The sequence below is a fragment of the Felis catus genome, chromosome X, assembly GCF_018350175.1.
Source record: "Felis catus isolate Fca126 chromosome X, F.catus_Fca126_mat1.0, whole genome shotgun sequence".
NCBI classification, from domain to species: domain Eukaryota; kingdom Metazoa; phylum Chordata; class Mammalia; order Carnivora; family Felidae; genus Felis; species Felis catus.
Window position 1 is genome coordinate 11,250,805 of NC_058386.1, and position 21,963 is coordinate 11,272,767.

General features: G+C 39.3%; 1 protein-coding gene across 3 annotated transcripts in view; it reads left to right on the forward strand.

Moving 5' to 3' along the window:
- GLRA2 (glycine receptor alpha 2) overlaps nucleotides 1–21,963 on the forward strand; it is a 172,390-nt gene that overhangs the window by 46,249 nt on the left and 104,178 nt on the right. For all 3 annotated transcript variants that reach the window (XM_004000283.5, XM_004000282.5, XM_019823567.3), the window contains exon 4: nucleotides 5,656–5,879. In XM_004000283.5, the coding sequence (XP_004000332.1) occupies nucleotides 5,656–5,879 (224 nt within the window). The remainder of the gene's footprint in view (nucleotides 1–5,655; nucleotides 5,880–21,963) is intronic.

A 21,963-nucleotide genomic window follows, 5' to 3' on the forward strand; every position in this document is an offset into this window, starting at 1 on the left:
CTTAGCTTTTGATGTAATGACCAACTTCATTTGGCTTTGAAAAGGGATCTTTTATTTTCTTCAGTTAAAGCTTTTGTGTGAAACTAAAATGAATATTTTTTTTTGAAACTCTATCGTGCTTAATAAATCCTCATGCCACATAGGGTAGGAACTGGCAAACTTTTTTCTGTAGAAGACCAGACAGTAAATACTTAAGACTTTGAGGGTCTGACAGTCTCTGTCACAACTACTCCATTCTGCCCTTTTGGCATGAAAGCAACCATAAACAATAGTAAGCAAATGGGTGTGGCTGTACGCCAAAAAACTTTACTTACAGAAATAGGCTCCACCTTGAGAGAAAGGGTCTATCCTCCCAGACCCCTCGGGTCCTACCTGGGAATCTACCTGACGCACATGGAATATCATGGCAGCCCAAGCGTCCCTTGCAAAAACCTTGAGATTCTATCGCCCATAAATTTACCCACACTTTCACAAAGTTTGACTAAAAGAAAATTGGACAAAAAAAAAAAATGAAACAGAACCAGATTTTTCTCTGAACTGTCTTTAGTAGGAGTCAGAATACCAGACCCTTAGTCTTTATGCACAATAACGTGTGTGGTCACTGAAGACACTGCTTAGAGCTATGTGGAAGCAAAAATCAGTTTTGCTTTACCTATGTTTTCTGGGATGAATTTTTCCAAGAGTGCCTCAGAATTTTAAGCTTCTAAACATGTTGATTTTCCTCTCTTCCCTCATGCCCCACTCTCACTCCATAACCCTGGTCGCATTACTGAAGGATTTAGTTGAGTATTTGATTTGTTTCTAAATAAGAGGCGATGTCATCTCATTAAACTATTGTTGACACTACCTGCCCACAAAGTATAGGCTCCCTTAGAGACCCAATACTGCCTCTCATCCTTTTGATATGTTAGTGTTGACGATGCAGTTGTGTTATTCTAAGGAATGCTTTTTTATGAATCATTATGATGATATACATTATTCCAAAATACACATTTTTCTTCGTTAAGAGTCATAGGGATCTGTGGCTGGTCATTGCCCACCAACCTTGCGTTAAAATAATTCAGTGGAACAATTTTTTTGTGGTTCCGAGAAAGGTTATATTTTGTCTTGAGAATGTCAGTTTACCATTTCCTTTTCTTCCTTTCCCCCTTTTCTTTAGCTGCTGATGGCAAGAGAATTTAGAGGAGAGGGAATACTTTTGTAACGCCTGCTTTCCTCATATAAAGACATACTTTAGGAATATCAGTAATGTCAGTAAAGGTCACAAGTATTTGCGCGCCACCGGCATGCAGCTCTCCCCAAGACTGGCCATCAGAAAATGAAGAGATAGTCTCCTCAAAGGATGTGATTTGGACCTGTGTGTGCTGGAACACTACCCATGCCACAGTAGCAGATCCTGACTCCCTCCTCATTTAACACTTGAGGTGGGGGAGAAAGAGCTGGAAGGGCCTAAAATGTGTTCACTCAGACAGTATCTCCAGAATAGGAGTCCAGCTCCCCCAAACTTGGCCCCAAGAGATAAGTTCCACATGCTCTGCCGGTTACTGCTGCAGGGTGAAGAGTTGTTTTATCTCAGATCTGAGATCATGTTCCTGAGGAACTGGATGAGTGGTAGACAGCCCCTTAGGAGGATGCCCGCTGTGCTGTAACTGCTGAAATGACACAGTGGGTTCCCTTTCATTCTGTAGCTGCATACGCAATTCAGGAGGAGAGGCTAACGTATCAGGAATAGCAGGTAGCTACGTTTCTTATTTCTGACTTAAGGAAGCACCAAGAGTCTACCCCAAGCCTGGCATTTTGTTAAACTGAGATACAAGGTGACCTTGGCCTCTCACACTGCAACGTTAAAGCCTGAATCCATCATAAAACAACTGCACCCACCCCCATAATTTCCAACTCAAGGCTAACTTCCCGTATCAAAGCTAGCACAGACTGAGGAGGATGAAACTTTACTGCAGTGTAGCCACAGGTTAAAACCAAAGTGCCACAGAGGCACTGTGGGGAGTCAACAAAGCATAGCCTTCTTGTTGATAACTTTATAATGTAACTAGATTGAAAAATGTGTATGTATGCAAATAAAAGAGAGCAAGAGTAAGGTTTAATAAGAGTGTATATGAGACATAGTGGTAATCTCTGTGTACAAATGCTAGACCAAATATCATAGTACCAAAATAATTCAATTTAAGGAAACCATCTGTGGCATAAGCATAGCATTAGAAGGTATTAGGAAAAGTGAAACTTTAGAAATACTAAACTTGATGTGAGATAATAGTATGGAATGTAGGTACTTGTATTTGTGTTAAGAATATAATAAAGATTATATGACTTACACGTAGCATTTGAAAAAAAAATGTATTTACTCTTATATATATTTTTTAATTTGAATGTTTCCATGACCTAATCTAATACCCAGTCAGTCATAGGAAAACAAATTTTAATACAAGGAAATATGACATTTATTTGACATAGAATAGGTCTCTGGAGAAAGAAGGCAGGAAAAGAAAATTCAGTCTGCATTTAAGCATGTCTCTCAATATTTATTCCCCCTTTAATATTTCATCAAACCTAGAAGCAGACATAAAGACAAAGACAAACTACAGAAGAATATAACTATCTCCTGTGGTTTATAATATCATGAGAAAATAAACTTAGCTCTACATAAACAGAGATGATGCATGGATAAATCACATGTGTCAAGTTTCTACCCTGTGTCGAAAATCATAGTAAAGTGAAAGAGTTACAGAGGTCAAAGCCTCAGAAAATCTTTTCTTCGGATACCTATGTCTCTAGTTCCTTGAGCATCCTTTTCTATTCTTAAAGGTTTTAAGGGCAGCTGTTTATTTTAAAATAGTGTATATCATCATAAATAAAATAATCGAAAATTTAAATTCCCATACATTTATATAAACAACAAATACTTCCAAAAGACCTAATAAAAGTCTTATTTCATATAATTCCTGTCATTGTGGCACACACTGTATTTTTCCTCTAAGTTTTCTACTTGTCCTTGCTTACAAATACGAGGATTCGTTTATTTTAAATGAACTGTTAGACATTTAATGGTTCTATCGTGATGTGATAGATTTAGTACTCTCTTTCAAGTTCTGACATTGGGTGAATATGTTTTATTATTTTCTATATATAAAATTCAAAGTAGGAAACCAGGAAATACTGGAGAAGAATACTCATGGGAAAGACTTTAAAAAAAGATGTATATTAGCTGTGAAAATTTATACTGAATTTTTTTAAAGGTCAATGTTTTCATATTGTATGTCACTAATGTAATATTCTCTAGAGTCTCTCGATACACAGCTTTAAATCATTCTCAGGCTCAAGGGAGGATTGCAGTGATGTTCTCTTGGTGATTTTTCTGCCCAATACTGTCTACCTGGCTTCTCATGGCCTTGCCCATCCTAAGATTGCTTTCTGAGGGGCCCTAATTGTCTTCCCTATGGTCCAAGATATTTAACCCATTCACCTCTATTATTTCTAGCTGTCATTACTTCTCATATTAGAGTTTCTCTACCTCCAGAGCTGTCTGAGGGAAGAGATTCTCTTCTCTCCTACTTCCTACTGAAACACACTCACAGACACCTGCTCCCCTCCCCAAATCTGTTAAGGATAACTGGCTCTCACTATAAGGGATATAACAGGGGTGGATGTCAAACACTGGAGAAGCTGCATTTTCCCCCCTCAGGAAAACTTAATGAAAGCTTACAGTTGATGTATCTAGTGTATACTTTATATGTAAGTTGGATTATTGTATTTTCAATAGCCCCATTTTTGATTCTCCACATATCACACATTCCCACTGTTTATTCACACAAAATTCCAAAGCTTCTGGCAACTCCTGTTGCCAATGAAACACTGAACTGGTAATCTCTTTCCAGTTACAATCCTCTGGTCCCTTTGAACAATTCCAAAAATATGTGATGGGGACAACTTTGAGGTGCTGCCATTCTCTTGATTCAAGCACAGGAGGAGTCAGTGAGCAAACAGGACGGGATGGAAGCCTGACTGGGCCCACAACAGTGCCCTCTTAGGTTTGAGAATTTGCCATCCGTGCTTGGTAAAATCCCAAATAAAAGTCAGCTGATAAAATTTTCCAAGTTAGAAAGTTTGTATGTTGTATAGTGGAGAACCTTAAGGTTATTCCTTCTAATGTTTCAGCCTTTCCAAATAAGCTGGGTTTTGATGACTGATTTTCAGAAATTAGTAACTATTTGATTACTAGCATTCTTTAAGCCTATACTGGGCACTATTTCCGAGACCTGCCACCTCCAAAATACTGTATCAGCCTGATAATTAGGATGGCTGTATTTGAAAAAATATCATAGGAATTTGGATAGCTTAGTAATAGGTAGAAGGAACTGGATTGAAGCTCTTTTCCATATACCGTAATCTTTACAACTTAGTATGTTTTTCTTCTTTTGGCCCTAAGGGAATAAACCAAAACTGACCATCCTGAGGTGGTATCCACTGTACCTGGTAGAGTAACCAACTATCCCAGTTTTGTCTGGGACTGAGTAGATCCCATGAATGTGGTACTTTGGGGAATAAAACTGGGAAGTTCTCAGGCAAACCGGGACAAGTTGGTTACCATTGGAGTAAAATAAACAATGACCAAAAATCCAAGCACCAAAGATGTGGGGATGGAGCAAATGGCGAAAAAAGGAAAAGGAAAGAGAGCAAGAAGGAATGAGTATATATCATCTTAAATGACCCTAAGTGTCAAGAGTGGACAACTATTACCTCTGAATCATAGTCCCACATGGCTATGGAACACCATTAAAGCCTCTTTTGGGGTCTGCTCTACCAAGCAAAGCAACCATTTCCATGAACCAAAAGATCTTTGAGTAGAAATTCCCAGGAGAGAAGTCACTGCCCCAAGCTGATTTACTGGCAAGGAAGTATACTCCCGGATCAAGTGGGAATGACAGGGTGTACCTGAGTCTCTCACAGGGAGGAGCACCTTTGTCAGAAGGTGTTCAGACTAGGAAAAATGAAAAAGATCTCTGTATTGATGAAGTTTCAAGTCAACAACTGTAGCTACAACCCATTCAGAGAAATGAGAAAATATTTAAGAATTTTAAAAGTAAGTAGCATGATGGAATTATCTTGTCAACACGAAGCATCTCAGTATTTATATAGATGGATGTAAAAATATTGTCCCATCATGTCAAAGTTTTATGATAAGATTTCCACTACCAAAAGTACAGAGTGGGTTTCCTTCTGCCCAGAGCATCTGAGCAGAATGAGAATAGAGATCATGTCGTTTCTGATTTGGAAAAGGAATCAGTTTTGACAATCTGCCATCACAGACTGACTTCTGTACTCATGGTTACCTTTCTCTGTGGAAAAATCAGCTTGAGTTGGTATTATTTCCTCTCAGAATGAATAATTTAAACATGAAAAAATTCAACGAAGTCAACCTATTCCATTAGTGTTCTGGTTTGGTTGAGTCTTCTTCCTTTCTCCCCTCTGTTTCCCCTCCTAATAGAACTGAGTAGTTTATTTTGACCAAGATATACACAGCCTGGTTCATATAGACACCAATACTGCACAAAATCAGGGGGAGGAATGAGGGGGAAGTGTAGATGGACCTCTTATGCAAGACTGGGTGATAAGTAACTCTTATACATGGGGTTTCTATAGGACTACCGAGTGAATATTTTTCTGAGACAACAGTGGAATGATTCACGGCTGGCATATAGCGAGTATCCTGATGATTCCCTGGACTTGGACCCATCCATGCTGGACTCCATTTGGAAACCAGATTTATTCTTTGCCAATGAGAAGGGTGCCAACTTCCATGATGTCACCACTGACAACAAATTGCTTCGAATTTCAAAAAATGGCAAAGTACTCTACAGTATCAGGTAAGCTTCCGTTGGCTGCACCTATCTACTTCTCCATTTTCCTTCTGGCCTAGAGCTGTCTGATTCTGGAGGGCAACATGCATATAAATATTTGACTTTTGTGGTCAATTGGTTATCATCTGAATCTTAAAACTGGTGAGAATGCCAGAGATTCCTATGGTCTCAGAAGTGTGATTCTCCACAACAAAAATATATTTGGTAGGATGGTGGGTAGATATCATGTAAATACCTGTATATGTGTATTTTTGATTGCTTCAATAAAAGGAGTACAAGCCTTTAGTTCAATTAATCATTGAGAATAATGTACAAATTCTCCACTTCAAGTAGTTTTGCCATTCTATAACATGTAACCACACATACAAAAACATTCAATGGCTCAGCATGGTCAGTGACAGTATACTTTGGGCTGGGTGAGTGAAAAACTGGTCCTAATCTCAGATCTGCCTCTAACTAATCACGTGACCTTGATCTCTTAACTTCTCTTGGGCTTGAGCTTGGGAGTAGCAAATTCTGAGATTCATTTTTGCTTTTACATTCAAATACAATCTTCTCCAGAATCTTTATCACCCCAAACTCAAAATAGTATCTTTCTTTTCTGAACACTAGTAACAGTTTCTCTGTGAATCTGTAAGGCTCTTATTTCTTCCTACCTCATGCTTTGGCTATTTTTGTGTATGAATTTAGAATAAGAATAGATCTTTTGAATCATACAATCTAGAATCAAATACAAATTTTGCCACTTACTAAGCTACATAACCTGTAACCCTCAGTTACCTAATTATAAAACGGGAAACACTAAATTTATCTCTAAGTATTCTTGTAAGAATGAATGATGTAGAGGAGAGGTCAGCAAATATTTCCTGTAAGGGTCTAGACAGTAAGTATTTCAGTTTGTAGACCAGACTGTCTCAACTCTGTCACAACCACTCAACTCTACCATTGTAGCACAAAAGCAGCCAGAGACAATACTCAAACAATGGAGTATTCCTGTGTTTCAATAAAATTGTATTTATAAAAACAGATGGTGGACTAGATTCGGCCCTCTGGCTGTAATTTGCCAATCCCTGATATATTGTATATAAAAATACTTGACACAGTACCTGACACAGAGTATGTGCTCAATAAATGCAATGGTGGCTGCCTGTATTTTAAAGTTAACATTCTTTCTAAACAGTAAGCTCTTTAAAGCCAAGATATTTGGATTTTGTGCCTTTTGTAACTCCTCTCAAAGGCCCAAGATGGTGTATTGTATATGAGAGATATTTAATACATTAAACAAGCAGTGATGTTTTAAAGATCCTTTATAGAATTCCCCCTTTCTCTCCAATCTTATTATAAAGAAAATGGACAGCCATCCTTGCAAATAATTTTCAAAAGTCTGTAGACTTACCACCATCAAAAAACTCATTTCACAACTCTATATACAATTTAAGTCAGTACTGTATATTCCATTCTTAACCTAGTAATTTCACAGTTTGCTAATGGCTGACAGACCCAATGTCTTGTGGAATGAAAGAAGCTGCTCATTTGTAACAACTGGCAAAGTCACTGCTTACATGAAGAACCAGGAAACATCCTCTGCTTTATTTATAAGGAACTTTACTTTTATTTTTATTTTTCTAAAGATTTTAAGGAAACACACAATACTTTACATGGTGATGTGTTTGGTGTAAGATGCAGTACTGGGCACAACCTAAGTCGATGTGACCTGATGAAATGGGACATATGTAGAGCGTGGTGCTATGGAGGAGAGTTATAAAAAGCAGCACAGGGTATCAGCTGCTCCAGCTAACCCTCTGGGCCTTGAGTGGCATGTGCTCTAGTAAATACCTGGCATCATGCACTACAGAAATAAAACTAGGGTTTTTTTTCTGTTCTGTGAAGGCCTTTCCATTCTAGAACCATGAAGAAGATGTTTCCCAGACCTAGATCCAGAGGCAATTCTTCTATCTTTCGTTCCCAGCGTAGCATATTACAAGCTCTGAAATATCCTCACAATTGTTTTGGATTGGGTAGAGTTTGTCCTGTGGCAGGCTGGCTTAGACTTTTCCTTCACTGTGGGTGTTCTATGAAATCAGAGGAAAGATCCTTGGTGTAGAACTGGGCATGTCATTTTAGAGAAACACGGCTCTTGGCAGATTTGAACTACAGGAATCTAATTATTTGCCTGGAAGGATTTTCAATGAGCCAGACACTGTGCTGGGCCTAGAGATCCAGAGCTAAATAAGATATGATCCCTGCCCTGGAAGGGCTCCAGTCTAACAAGGCAGGCAGATAGAAGATAAATTAAGTAATAGGAATAAATGAGGAACAAGGAAAAGAAAAATGGCTCTAACTTTGCAAATGAATGTGATTCAAATATTGTTAGAATTTGGGGACTGACACCTATACACTTGTTTACTTGAGTCACTGGACTTGATTTAACTAGAGGTCCAACTCAAGTTTAAGGCCCTGCGGGTGACAGTTTCTGATGTTTTAAAGGTGCTGGAAAGATCCCTGCTGATGTTTCATCAGGAAGGATTTTCCCTCTACTCAGGCTTACAATGCAAATACCCCTGGAAGAGGGAATCCATTGACCTAAATTCACACTAACCTGTAAGGAGCTGATAGGAAATTTTCTTTCTGATAGTACATTTAATGTCTATGAAGAATAATGAGAATGAGAAAATTGGATGCCTGAGATGAGAAATCAGGATGAAGAGAGTTAAGAAAGATATAAGGAAGGGATACAACGGAAGTACCAAAAATAACATGAATTGTCTCTACCCTACCCATTTAAATAATTACTTAAACATTGGTTCACATTAAAAAAATAAGGTTCTGTGGTGATGCTTTACATTTGCATTTTCTGAAACCTAAAACAAATTGATGATAGCATTTCCTCTATGAACAATCCCATGCTTCCTTAGCTTTGTAGCTTCCCACATGGAAACCAAAGTCTAAGTTTTTGATAGCCAAACAAAACCCAAAGAGAACTATGCAGTCCATTGATGTCATAACGAGCAAGATCACACTTCCCAAGAAGTTTCCCAAAAGGCAGCAGTTTAAAAAAGAGGGGATAGTAGACCAGAACTCCACAAGTGTCCTGCAGATTCAAACACTTGAAGTTTTTTGGTAAGAACCAAGTGAATCTTGTATATACTTATTTTTATTCTAATGTTTATTTGTTTATTCTTGGGGTGGGGGAGGAGAGAGGAGAGGGGAGAGAGGGAGGGAGAGAGAGAGAGAGAGAGAGAGGGAGAGGGAGAGGGAGAGAGGGTGAGAGAGAGATTGATTGAGAGAGAGAATCCCAAGCAGGCTCTACGCTGTCAGCACAGATCCCAACGCAGGGCTCGATCTCATGATCCATGAGATCACGACCTGAGCTGAAGTCAAGTTGGATACCTAACCAACTGAGCCAACCAGGGGCTCCGCAAACAAATTTTTTAAATAGGAACTAAAAGTCTTAGTTCCTTGTTAGAAAATTTCTATCCAGTGTTGCAAGACACAGTCTTTACTGGTGAAAAAGTGTCAAATCTATTTTTGTATGCTTCTCTTCTGATTTTTTCTTTAATATTCACTTCCCTAATATGTTTGATCTTACTCCATTTTCTTTTTAAGTCTTTTTGTTGACCCACTCCATTATGTATTGATCATCCCTGACCAAAGTGTAAACAAAGATACACATCCTGCTTTGTACCTTCTTTTCAGAGATAGTCAAATTCTAAATTCATGTTACTTAAAAAGGCCTGAATCCATAGTGGAATAGTGAGGTGAGCCTTGAGTATTGTATATATTATTGCTCAAACAATATCTGTTGAATTGAATGTAATGAATTGCAGTAGAAGTCAGGGCACCATGGCATAGGGTATGCAATATGAAAGAAAAAAGGAGAGGGTGAGTATTTTTGGAGAAGAGCACCTTGTCTCACTTGTCCACAATGTCTTTGCTAATATTTATTTTCTTCCTTTACTTCCCATTGCTTCTGAAAATTTTCTGCCAGTATTCTGACTTTTATAGCACCATAGGTGTATTTTTTTTTAATTTGAAGGAATTATATTGCAAAATATCTAATCCAACACCCTGTTTTACCAATGAGGAAGTGAATTCTTCCAGCAAGTTAGGTGAGGTAAAATAATGGAGCCCATAAATAGGAAAGCTAGGACAAGAATCAAAGCTCTTCAGTTTTATATAGCATATGTAGCTTATATAGCATATCTACTTTCTGAAAAATTTTGCTATCCCAGGGACCAAAGGGCTGAATAGACCCATTAAAGTCATTAAGTCAACTTCCCTACCTTTAGGCAACCTGTTGAGAACTCATTCTCATTTTAAAGACCTTTAGAAAAGGAGACTTCATATTCTCTCTTTGGATCCTATAATAAGTTAGTCTAGCATTGTACAGAAACTCTTCCTTATATAACTTAAATCACAGTTGTTACATCTTAAATCAGTAGCTTTTCCCTACATTTGTTAACATTATAAACAAATGGCTACCATTTTTGGAAGAATGGAGGGAATTGCCCACTGTTTTTACTTTCATACATTTTTGTCCCACTAGAGTTAGTAGACATCTGCTTGGTCACCAACACTATGTTGCTGATTTGATTTTACAGTATGTTCCACTCTAGCCCCAAGATGTTCTTCATCTCCCAGTTTTCATTTTGCTGTACTCTTAAACTTATGATGTTGAATGCTGTCTTGGCTATTTCTGATACTATAGTAGACAAGGGTTTTAGAGTAAAACACCCCTGGGCTTGAGTCTCTGGCCTCAGAACCTGCTGTATGACCTAGGGAGATTTGTTACTCTCTGAACTTCTATTTTTTTCAGCTTTGAAAAAGATGATTTTGGTTAAGAACGTTAGTAGAATACAATATATATTATATGGATACAGGTCAAAAGTGGCATTGCCATATACTCTAGGGCTCTTGGTATTTTCTTATAATTAATGTTAGTGTTTTTTGTTCCAGCCTCTAAGACAAAGAGTTAAATGATCAAGATAACTCCCTACAAATTCCAGACAAGGATGGGATGGACCTACTCCTGGAATGTGACCCTATAGAGTAGGGTTCTTAACCTGAGGGCTAGGTGAAAACTCCAGGGGCTCCCTGAATCTCCCTAAAGTGTATGCATGTTTCATGTATTGGGGTATTCAGCTTTTTCGTTTGTTTCTTTAGAGGAAATGGTCCTTATCGTTCTTAAGGAAGCTACCATCTTCCAACTGTTATTTTTGCTTTTATATTTATTGCATGCCTCCAGAATTGGTATATCTGAGGCAAAGTTGGTAAGGAAATATTGTTTGCCTTCAGCATCTTCTTATTTGACTGACCAGGTACCTATGGGCTTTATGCTACCCTCCAAACAGAGACTCCTCCAAACCATAAATAATTATGGGATTGCTCCTCCACAACAGTACCCCTTATCACCAAGATATCTGTTCCCATCATCGTCAAATGTTATCTGACCTGAAACTCATTCTTTTATGGTACTGGAGATGATTTGCTTGTTAATCTCTCTTGATTCGATTCATAATTCTAGGTGTGAATGATTCAGTGTTCCACCTTCCCAGTAGTACTTGAGTTGTAATAGAGAACTCTTGGCGATTGACATGCCTCTCCCTCTGATGATAAAGGCACCACTGAGAGTAGGTGGAGTGTAGATTTCTAGACAGACATCCAACGGTGTTCTGCAAATAATCCTATCTAATGACCAACTCTACCCACACATATAAAAGGCCAACTTTTCTCACATAACCTCCTATCCTTGACTCAGCCTGCAGCTTGATGCAAGAACTTCAGAAGATTCTAACTTTAGTTACAGGATGATTTTTATGGCATAGGAAAAAAGAAAATTCTCTATTTAGATGTCAGAGCTGGAAATAAAATGCACAGTGAACTAAGACCTGCCTAAATGTTACCAACGGCGATACTTTTATTATCTTACTCTCAATTTTGATGAGGCACATAAGCCCATATTTCCTGTTAGAAGACAGCTATGAAAGCTGTGATTTCTTTGTGCATATGTGGACCGTGTTTATCTTTATATCCTATAATCCAGGCAAAATTACATTCTCATTTTCCAATTCTGTGCCCAAATCCTCATTACTTTTGTGACTTGACTTAATGCAGTAATTAATGACTGTAACATAAGCGCCCACATCAGAATTAAGCAGCAAGTTTTTAGAGAAGTGCTGGTAAATGCCATGGAAACCACAAGGATTCCATTCTTCCTAGAGGCAAGCTAGGTTGGGAGGTTGGGAAGCAGTGGCATACACAAACACTGGTTGATTCATCAGGAGCTAAGCAATAAAAAGAAGGTATTGCTGGAGAGTGGCTCTTGAAAAAGGCAACATTGAGGGTAGAAGTATTAGAGTCTAGAAAGTGTGTTCTGTATATGACAGACTCTCTTAAAGTGCTGGAAAGCTCTGTCAAGCTCCTGACTGGGTTCAGAAATACACATATACTTAAGGGCATAATATTGGTTCAAACGCAACAGAGTAAGGATTCTACCCTTGTTTGAAGGAAAAGAGGGGGTTGTGCAATGAAATACATGGCAACCAGTAGATCTTACTCCTCTTGGAGGTAACTTTCCACTTCATTAACATTCATCAGAGTTTGCTCTGAAGGTGATGGTGCAAAGAACAGAATACTGAGAAGGTAGCTCAGGGCATCAGGAACTCCACACTTCTTTGCATCATTTACTGTATCCTCCAGGCTCATGGAACTGCCTCTCTAACCCCATCAGTCATTCGGAGTCTTAGTTTCCTTGTCCATAACATGAGATTGAACTAGAAAAGATTAGATAAAATCTGAGGCTCCTTGGAGCTCTAGCATACATATATAACTCAAAATGATCTCCTTCCCAAACCACAAAATTCCCTCAGGATGAAGAAATAAGAGTGAGTCCTTTGTGTCCCTTGGGGCTTGGGAGTAAGCAAAAGAGGATTCTGAAGTTTAAGGTGCCTGTCTCAAACTACTTTTGGATCTTTGAATCTTTCTCTCACAAACTGAATATTCAACTCCTGAGAAGAGGAACCTGATTTTGGAGTGAGGCAGGGAAGAATGGACTACGTGTAGTTTAAGAGGCAGCCTTATATGCAGTATGTAGTTTACACAATGACAAATACTCAATACCAAACTCCCTATTGAGAAATTTCACGATCGCAAATTAGATCATTTATACCCTCTGATTCACTCAGCAGGAGTATCCATGAGATATTATTTTAGAATGTATTCAAGAATTATGGGTTTATATACTTTTAGACAATTATACAAAGATGGTAGGCTGGGACAATTATTAACTAGATATGTAGGCTAAAGGAAATTACCCGGTATATTTGAGCCAGTGGAGTTGAAGGGTAGATCTGCTATTACTCATTACCTGAATTATCTCGTGGCAGGAAGCCAAAGGAAATTCAGAGGTCCTAGTGAGTCTGTTCAACTTATGTTGACGTGGGCTCCTGCCTGGTCCATAGTGCTGTCTTTGAAAGCCTCCCTGGATGGCATTAATCCCAAAATAAATACATATAATATCACCAGGGCTCCTATGAGACATATGAATTACTTGAGCACATTCTCAAAGCACATAATCCAAAGGAAAGGCAGGCCATTTTAAAATGGGAAAAAAATTATACATCCTCAAAGTTCAGTAGTCTCTCCAACAAGTCTATCCTTGCTTGTGGCATTTAAAATTACAAACCAATGTCTGTACTGAAGAAGATACAACATTTATCACTGGACAGTCATTGAAAGACAGTTAAGGATGTATTGAATTATAAAGTTCTATACATGACACACACTCGGAGCAAGGCCATCCCATATCTGATTGATCATTTCTTCCAAAGGACAGTAAAACAAATGCTTTATTTGATGTTTCATTTTAGTAGGGATTACACACAGAATGCTATGGGGGTGGGGAAGACATCAGTTCTGAGATTTAGGAAGACTTGGATTCAAACTCAATCTTACTAGGTGACCAGGAGAAGTCATTTAACCTTTCTTTGATCTGCAATTTTTCTCAGTTCCAGATTCATACTAAATGTGCAATGGATATCATAATAACCCCAAGTTGGCTATGGGATAAAGGGGAAGAATAGGGGGAAGACAGCTCTCCCCATTCTCCCTAACCCACACCCATGGACATTTCCTTATTCAGTGCCCATTAACACTCAGGCTCCACTCACCTTCCATACTTAGTTTCAAGCAGATGGATCCCCTCCCTGCCTTGGGTTTCCTCCTGTTGGGAGACCTTTAGCTCATGACAGAAGGGATAGTTGCATTTTCTTTCAGATAAGGCTCAGGTCTCCTCTTTATCTGCCAGTTAAAAGTAAATTGAGGAACTGTGCTGGATTTCAAAGTGTTATCTGGTCAACGATGGAGCATCCTACCATCTGACCAGGGCTCCGTTCTCTCTCCAACCTTTCCCACCAGAAACAGCAGCCAGTACTCTGTACCACCGATCACAATAGAACTCTTAATGAAGTAAAATACCAACAAAGTAGCACAATTTTTATCTCAGATGTTAGCAGATACAAAGCAACTTTGGTTATCTTCAAACCATATCTGCAGTTCACAAACATTTGTTCTCTTTTGCCAAAAGTAAAATAATCCCAAACAAAATGTTAAGAAAATTACTATACAGTACTTTTAGATATATAGTAACCATGGACATGTCAGTTCTCATTATCCTCATGTGCAGACCTAATAACATTTTGTCTTCATGAATATTTGGGTATATAAATAAATTCTAGATATGAAATGGTTTTGAAATTTAACATGTAACTAAAATGTGAACAGTATTAGTTGAGTCTTCGATACTTTGAGTTCTTCTTTCCGGTGGTGTCCAATTTAGCCTTCTCCTATTCAACACCTTCAAAACATTTTTGTTCAGGAAATATCAAAGCATTTGGAAAAGTTTTAGCCACAGATTTATCAGCTGCTCTCCAAGTTGAATCCAATCCATATTTGGACTTAATTAACATGGGCTAACCATATGTGTGCACATTTTCTGAAAGGACCAGGCACAGATGGGAACAGATATTGTATTTCTGTCCTTCTCAGCTAGTATTGCTCAATGCATATGGGTATTTTCTGATGCCTTTATAATGTTTGGTAAACATGGACCTTCCTAGTCAGCCACTGGCATTTTCGTTAGGGGAAAGGAGAACTGCTGATGAACCAGCAGTGATGCAATTTATCTCCTCCAAACCCCAAGGTCAACGGGGAAAAACAGGTCCTCTTCTTTTTTTTTTTTTTTTTTGAAATTGACTAAGAGGATAGAGTCTAATTGTACTGCTTAGAACCAATGTGGGGTTTACGTTCTGCCCTAACATTATTGAAAAACGATTGATCTCTGGTGCCCTAGCCACACTATTCTGAGCCGTGTTTTCCATCCAGTTTCATCCTTCCATTTAATAGTCTCAGTATCAAAGTCTGCTCTAGGGGATATCGGTAGGGAATGTGAGAATCCATCAGCTCAAATATGTAAAGGAGGAAATGACTAACGGTCTTTAAAACATCATTCTTTCACCAGGATTGCATCTTAATAGTCATGGGAGCCTCTCACTAAATGTCTATTATATGTAGCAGCTAAGAGAAGGTAGCAGCTAAGAGCAAGGATATGCATTGGGAACTTTCTTGAACTCCTAATAATTTACACACCACGAATTTGCAATCCTTACTTATGTGGAAGGCCTTCCTCCATACAGCCACACCTGTGCTTGCCCACAGATTAGGCGAATAGCTCAGGGCTGGAGTGAGCAGGACCCTCGCCTACGCTTTTTTATGATGCATGAGTTCAAAGCAGCCATTTAATTACAAAGCTTTCAAAAGATGAGTTTAAAAATTTCATTCCTTGCCTGCCTTGCCGAAGTTGGACCAATTATTTTTGTTCTCCATAGATCAAGATCCTTTTGTGGGTACCACGGGTTTTGATTCAGGAGCATCAAATGATTACTAGAAATCCTACTTCCCTTATACACCCAAAGGGCCCGCTCAGGATCTAGGTCTGTAAGGGTATGTCATCTGTTCTACCCAATCAGTGTGAGCACTTATCTAGGCCCCGAGGGAGTAATTAAAAGACTTCTGCTTAATTCAGTTCAGGTATGTCTCACTGACATAGTCCGGAAAGATTCTTTAAATGGATGTTTGGAAACAATTTTAAAAAGTTGAAGAATAAATGCAAACTCTTGGGATATATTCCATTAAAAGAATATATATATAGAAATAACAAATTGATAATATTAAACTAAAATCTCCTTCAAGAGAGAAACTGTTATTTCAAGTGTCTGATATGCACAGTGCCCAATAAACACTTGTCAAAAACTGCTGAATGGATGTGCTAGATTACAACCCAGGTGGAATTCTGTAACACTAATTCCTTCTCCCTATGGACCTGGTGCTTGTCCTCCTCTGTGCTGTCCTCCTTCCTGACAAGTACCATGAGCTTCTCAAAATTTATAGCGGAGGTTCATCCAATGCATGTTACAGCCACCTCCCCAACTTCCTTTGAAATTTCTCAGTGGCTCATTTTCTAGTCCAGAGACCAGGGACAGTGGTGCCCCGACACACTGCCACTGCCCTGACTACCTTTGCATGTTCATGTGTTTTAATAGGCATGGATTTGGTTTCCTCTCTGCTGCACATGGAAACTGTCATCATACCCTGCTTGGCATCTATCCCAGTTTCCTGGACACACCCACCATATTCTTGGTTGCCAGTGGACTAAGCTTGGTTTCACTGTCTTGGCTTGACCAGCATGCCTCTCTATTGTGACTGAGGATCACAATTCACACCTCTTGTCTCACAGCCCCTGGTACAGTCACACAGAACCCTACTTGAGCCTAATTGTCCTGCCCTGGTATCAAGTAGAAAGTAGTATTTCCCAAAAAGAGTGTTAGCATTACTGAAAAATTTAAGACCCCTTTCTCAATCCCCTTTCCTATTTCCCTTTCAAAAATTTTCTCCTTTTAATCTATCATGGTGACAGTAATTAGAGTCATCTGTTGGGACATGCTAAAGTGGTGCTTCTTAAAATTTGCTCCAGGACACCAGCATCAGTATTATGTGGGGTGCTTATCAAGAGGGCCAGAGAACTTGCATTCATATGCCCTTCAGATGACACTTATGCCCACCAGGGTTTAAAACCCACAATGATAAAGGTTTCTTGATCAGACAACCAGCCTGGCAGTGTCTTTAAATCCACTAACTCCCTAACTCTTCCCTTCCCTCTCTCCATCTGTGGGTTGTATTAATGATGCACTTTTAAGTTGACTTCTAACTTGCCCCCAGGCTAATTTCACTTAAGGTCTAGGTGGCTGAAGATGACACACTTGTTTGATACTTGATGTATCCTATCAAATCTCCCTGGCATTAGAATGTCACATGGTTCAGATATTTCAAAGTACAACTCAGAGGAGAGATTCAACAAACCTACATTATATCGTAAGGCTGCTCTTATGTTCTTGGGGGAAAGAGTGGATTGTGTTCTAGGATGTTGGATGACAAAGTCCAATGGGGGGAGTAAATATCTCACCTATATACCTGGATTGCCAGAAAGTTCCTATTTTAAGTAGCATTATTACTTGCACTGAAAGTTTTCACTATATTCAAGAGTGTAGGGGCACCTGAGTGGCTCAGTAGGTTAGGTGTCCAACTCTTGATCTCAGCTCAGGTCTTGATCTCAGGGTCATGAGTTCAAGCCCCACAGTTGGTCCGAGCTGGGTGTGAAGCCTATTTAAAAACAAAAGAGGGTGCAAATTGGCCTATAAGAGGAAATCCTGTAAGCTGGTCACCTTCACTTACAGTTTAGAATCACAAAAATTTTGAGCAGGATAGGGCTGTGGGTATGTGGAGAATGAGGCCAGAAACTTAGTCAAGGTCAAATAGCTCTTTATGGGTAAACTACGTCTACCACCCAGGTCCCTTCTACACTGTGAGGCTTCTACTCTGTGAGGCTACCACGGGAGGCTAGAGGAGTTCTTAAAAGAACAGGTCATGAGAAGTCTGGATTTCTGAAGAAAAATGGAAGAGGTACTCCTGCTTTCCTTAGAAAGCAACTAAAGTGTCTCTAATCCACTCTCCTGACTTCACAGACAAAAGAGGATGAGAAATTAGTAAGAATTTTTCCTGAGGAGAAAATGTAGTAGAGTGGAAAATAATAAATGGATCTGACACCAGTTAAAGTTTGGTTCAAATCTAACTTGGGTCACTTAAATAAAGGTTTTGCGACTTTGGGAAAATGGCTTAATCTCTAAGCTTCACTCTGCCTAGCTCAAAAACAGAGAGAATGCTCTCTGCCTTGCGTGAGAGTATTCCATGACTGTAAACCAGTAAGAGTGCTTGGCCTACAGCAGGCGCTCAGAGAATTATGATTGTTAAGAGCATCACTGTCCTCACTAGATTTCTTTAAACGTTGTTTACTTATTTTGAGAGAGAGTGAGAGAAAGAGAGCATGAGTGAGCAGGGTAGAGGCAGAGAGAGAGGGAGACAGAATTCCAAGTAGGCTCCATGCTGCCGGCACAAAGCCCAAAGCGGGCTCGAACACATGAACTGTGAGATCATACCCTGAGCTGAAATCAGGAGTTGGACTCTCAACCAACTGATCCACCCAGGCACCCTGTCATCACTAAATTTTTATTTTTCCTTATTAAGTATTTTAATGCAAAAAAAAACCCACCACAGGTCTTACCCCTCTGCTGGGTTTTGTGGTGTGCTACATAGAGGGTGCTCAACATAGTCCCTAACAGAGGAATGATAGCAATATACCAGAGACTCCCTTGCTTATCCTGAAAAACACAAAGCATCCCCTTGTCCATCCTCTCCAAGAAAGACATACGACTGTAACCATTAGAATCAACTCTACCAAAATAGTACATTGGTAATCTTTGCTTCAGGTAAGCAGATCACTCATTAAAATTTGTATTTCTACCTGAAAAGTCGTTTCCTCTTCAAATGGCTTTTTTTTCCCCTCAAGAATCTCTCCCTAGGAATGAACTCCCAAGTCTGACACTGAGTTTCTTATGAACCAGTAGTTGCTTCATGAATCAAGGAGCTTTCCAATGGAAAGTTAAGTGATTAATCTGCATCTGTCTAGCAATGTGAGAAAAGTCTGCCATGGACCCAGCTATCTGTCCAAGGCTCAAGGACAGGTGGCCTGAGCTTCCTAACTTTCCCTCAGCTTGATTTGCCTTATTTCTACTGAGAACCTGCTAGCAACTTACAGAAGGGGCAAGCAAGCTTTGCCAGCTTCCTCTATCTTTTAATTTGGCAATACTCTCTGGGCTCTGATGACCGGGTTCCTCTCTTCTAAATCCGTAGTCCTTTCCCATTTCCACAGAAAACCCTGGATTTCTCCCATAGGACTTTAGGATGCTGACTCATCCACTTGGTCAACAAATATTTATTGAATGTCTGCCCCATGCCAGGCATCATTTTACATGGTAAATAACACAGTCCCAGGCTCTGTGGATCATGCACTGTAATACGGGAGAAATACATGGAAAGCTAGCTGAAACACTTTACAAGGTCTGCATCTGTTAGTCATTTAAACTTTGAGTAAGGTGTAAACCCAAGAGCTAGTCTTACGGGCAAAGTGAACTAAACAGGAGAGGGAAGGGAAGTGAGGTTTTTGGGAGACTCACTTCCTGTGTTTCATTTTATTTATTTTTTTGCCTTTAAAATGAAAATGTTTGCAGAGCCTTCTTACGCTCAGGAAAGTAACCGGGCCCCTGCTAAAGGAACTTTACTGTCTACCTTATGCAAACAGGAGCATGGGTGCCCTGAAAGCATGTATGTCAACCACAGTGACAGTGGGGGAATGTGTGATAATGCTTCAGGAAATGAGTTCTTCAACAAAAATCAAATGGAAGATGGGTGGCCTCAGCTCAGTGCCTTCAGGTGCAACGGCCTTAATATTTCACATCATGGAAAAGAGGCGAGCATATCTGATATGCTGTAGGCAGTGTCTGCCAGCAAAAAGTCTGAGTTTCAATTAAAATATTTAATTCTGTAAGACCCACCAAAAATAGATGGAGAGCCAGAGTAAAGAAGATAAAAATTGTTCACGTTTCAGGATAATGTTGTATGTGTCAGTCTTATTTGGTGCCATTTCTACAATTCAGTAGAGATGAACAGAATAATATCAAGCTCATCCCCCCCTCCCACAAAACTCACATTTTTAAAAATAAAAAATAGCTTAAAAATAAATGTAGTGGTAGTTCCTTTTAAAGGTTCTTGACAGGGAAGACAACACAAGGGAATGTTCTGGGGTGATGGATATATGCTAAATCTGGATCTGGGTGCTTTTTAAAGAGGTGGATAGAGATGTAAAAAGTCATCATGCTGTAACTTAGGATTTGTATGTTTTCACGGTGTTTAACGTATACTTCAATGAAAAAGAAAAAAATAAGTAAAGGGCAAGTCTGAATTTTAGGCTTGCAGATGTGTGGTAAATGAGACATCATAAATTATGGGCTCTGTGACCCATGAAGGGATTGATTACGTCTTTACAAAGGCTTCCCATTTGCTCAGCTAATGACATGATTTAGCAAACTATTAGCCGTGAACTTTTCTCCTTGTATTGGTGCCCATTGGGTTCCAATACAAAACCTATCTGGAAAGGAAATTAGAAAAACAAATGAGGAAGAAGAAGAATACCCACTGAGTCCTCAGCTGAGGCAAAGCTCACAGATAGTTTCAGGCTTGTTGGGAATTTCTCAGTGGGGTTCTCCAGTTTTGACCCTAAGAATTCTGGGTCCCTGTAGGATTGTGAGATCTTCCGCAAAGGCAAAAATCATCGTGTGTGAGGCCACTTCTCCCTAAATGTAAAAAGTTCACTTCACAATAAAAACATTTTCAACAAGCCTATGATTAAAAATATTATATAATTTCACCCATATGTGGAATTGAAGAAGCAAAACAGATGAACATAGGGGAAGGGAGGGAAAAATAAGATAAAAATAGAGAGGGAGGCAAACCATAAGACTCTTGTTTTTACTGTTTATTTTTGAGAGAGAGAGAGAGAGAGAGAGAAAGCAAAGGAGGGGCAGAGAGAGAGGAAGACACAGAATCTTAAGCAGGCTCCAGGTTCCCAGCTGTCAGCACAGAGCCTGATGCAGGGCTCAAACTTGTGAACCACATGATGTGTATTTATTTTTGAGAGAGAGAGAGAGAGAGTGCACGTGTGTGCACACATGCACAAGGAAGGGAGGGGCAGAGAGAGAAGGAGACAAGAGAATCGGAACCAGGATCCAGGCTCTGTGCTGTCAGCAGGAGCCCAATGTGGGGCTCAAACCCACCAACCAGGAGATCATGACCTGAGCTGAAGTCAGACTAAAGACTGAGCCACCCAGGCTCTTAAATACAGGGAACAAACTGAGAGTTGCTGGAGGGGAGAAGGGTGGGGTGATGGGCTAAATTGGTGATGGGCATTAAGGAGGGAGCTTGCTGGGATGAGCACTGGGTGTTATGTGTAAGTGATGAATCACTAAATTCCACTCCTGAAACCATTATTACACTACATGTTACCTAATTTGGATTTAAATAAAATTTGTAGGGGCGTCTGGGTGGCTCAGTCGGTTAAGCGTCCGACTTTGGCTCATGTCATGATCTCACAGTTGGTGGGTTCAAGCCCCACATGGGGCTCTATACTGACAGTTTGGAGCCTGGAGCCTACTTCAGATTCTGTGTCTCCCTCTCTCTCTGTCCCTCCCCCACTAGCACTCTGTCTCTCAAAACTAAATCGAAATGGTAAAAAATTTAAAAAAATAAAATAATAAAAAAAGCATTTTTATGTATTAAAATAAATAAACTTAAAGAATATTAAAATTGAGTTGTTTCCAATAGCAGATGAAATACAGTTGAATTGCATGCTGCATATTTTGTAAAGCTGTATTCATTTCCACTATTATTTTTTTTTTAATTTCTCAAAAGTAAACTTTTCAAAATCGTGACGAAATTTCCAGAGTTTCTGGTTTTGATTCACTTAAATTATGCACATGCCCCCTCATTATTTCTGTATGATGAACCTATTTTTGTTTGAAAAAAATATTCCAGTTTAAAAAGTAGGAGAAAATAAATAGATTCTCATCGTGTTAGTAACAAAACC